Source organism: Geospiza fortis, unplaced genomic scaffold (assembly GCF_000277835.1).
Source record: "Geospiza fortis unplaced genomic scaffold, GeoFor_1.0 scaffold135, whole genome shotgun sequence".
NCBI classification, from domain to species: Eukaryota; Metazoa; Chordata; class Aves; order Passeriformes; family Thraupidae; genus Geospiza; species Geospiza fortis.
The window spans coordinates 134,000-135,400 of record NW_005054646.1 but is presented as its reverse complement, the minus strand read 5'-3'; the positions used below and the strand labels follow the sequence as shown (position 1 = coordinate 135,400).

The following is a 1,401-nucleotide window of genomic DNA, read 5'->3' as shown; positions in this document are numbered from 1 at the left end:
CCCCGGCGAGGCGGCCGTCATCCCCGCGCCCCGCATCGCCAGCTTCCCGCAGCCCCAGGTCACCTGGTTCCGGGACGGACGGAAGATCTCCCCCAGCAGCCGCATGTGAGCACCCCTGAAACCTCCCCCCAGCACCCCAGGGGCCGCACTCCCCCTTGTCCCCGCACTGAGGATGTTTAACCAACATCGTGCTGAAGCCCAGGGACAGGCCCGCTGACTAATGGCTCTGTTTGTCACCAGAGAAGGGGATTTCTTCACAAAAAATGAAAACAGGAGGGAGGAAGGCGGGGGAGAGGGGGGGAGAGAGCCAAACACAGCACACAAGTGTCCCCACGGAGCTGTGGCAGATCCCGGTGCTGCCGGAGCCCTGGGCAGGAATTGAATTTGTAACCCCTATTATGCAGGAATTGAACTGGTCTCCCTTCGATTTGCAAAGTGGGATTGAGGAGATAAAACTCCTTTATCTCATATTTAATGGTAAAAAAAAACATATTCCCCACAGCATTTTATGTTTCCAGCAGATTAGATTGTTCCAATAAGTAAAAAATGAAAAAAAAAAAAGGAGAAATCCTCAGAATCTGCTCTGTCCCATGGGGTCTGCTTGGATAGAGAAGGGCAGGGCTTGGTCCCCCATCCTGGGGGGAGGCTGGGGGTCCTGTGCTGGTGCTGGGTGGGCAGTGAGGGTCCCAGCTGGCTGGGTTCAGCCCCACCATGCTCTCCTCCCAGAGCCATCACGCTGGAGAACACCCTGGTGATCCTGTCCACGGTGGCGCCGGACGCGGGGCGTTACTACGTGCAGGCGGTGAATGACAAGAACGGGGACAACAAGACGAGCCAGCCCATCACCCTGACGGTGGCCAGTGAGTGTGGGGGGCGCTGGGCCCCTCTCCCCAGCCCCTGCCTCGCCCCCAGGTTTAATTTGCAGTAAATCTCTTCGGAGGCTCTGGCTTTTGCTGACTTAACACTTCAGCTGGCACAGAATTTATTTAGGCGCTCGTGGCTGCGCTGCAGGCGCTGCTGTGTCACAGGCAGAGCACCATCCTGCCATGGCCTGGGATGGGCTGGGGGCTGGGGGCTGCAGTGTCACCCCACGGACACCCCCCACCCCGTCTGTGTCCCCCTGTCAGCTCCTGGTGCTCTGGAGCAGCCCCTGCCTGGGGGTCACCCCTGTGGCTTTGTCCCCCCAGTCCCTTTGGGTCCCCCAGGACTTCCAGGGGTCCCCCAGCCCATTTGGGTGGTGACAGCCCCTCCCACGGTGTGACAGCGTTCACAGGGGTCCGAGGATGAGGGAAGAGATGAGGATCTGACTCCGTGTTTCAGAAGGCTGATTTATTATTTTATGATATATATTACATTAAAACTATACTAAAAGAATAGAAGAAAGGATTTCTTCAGAAGGCT

General features: G+C 57.4%; 1 protein-coding gene across 1 annotated transcript in view; it reads left to right on the top strand.

Annotated features, from left to right (window-relative positions):
- The window catches only part of SDK2 (sidekick cell adhesion molecule 2), a 78,824-nt gene that overhangs the window by 51,934 nt on the left and 25,489 nt on the right, over positions 1–1,401 (top strand). Inside the window, 2 exon segments of the mRNA XM_031064867.1 lie at positions 3–105; positions 727–860. Coding sequence (XP_030920727.1) covers positions 3–105; positions 727–860 — 237 coding nt within the window.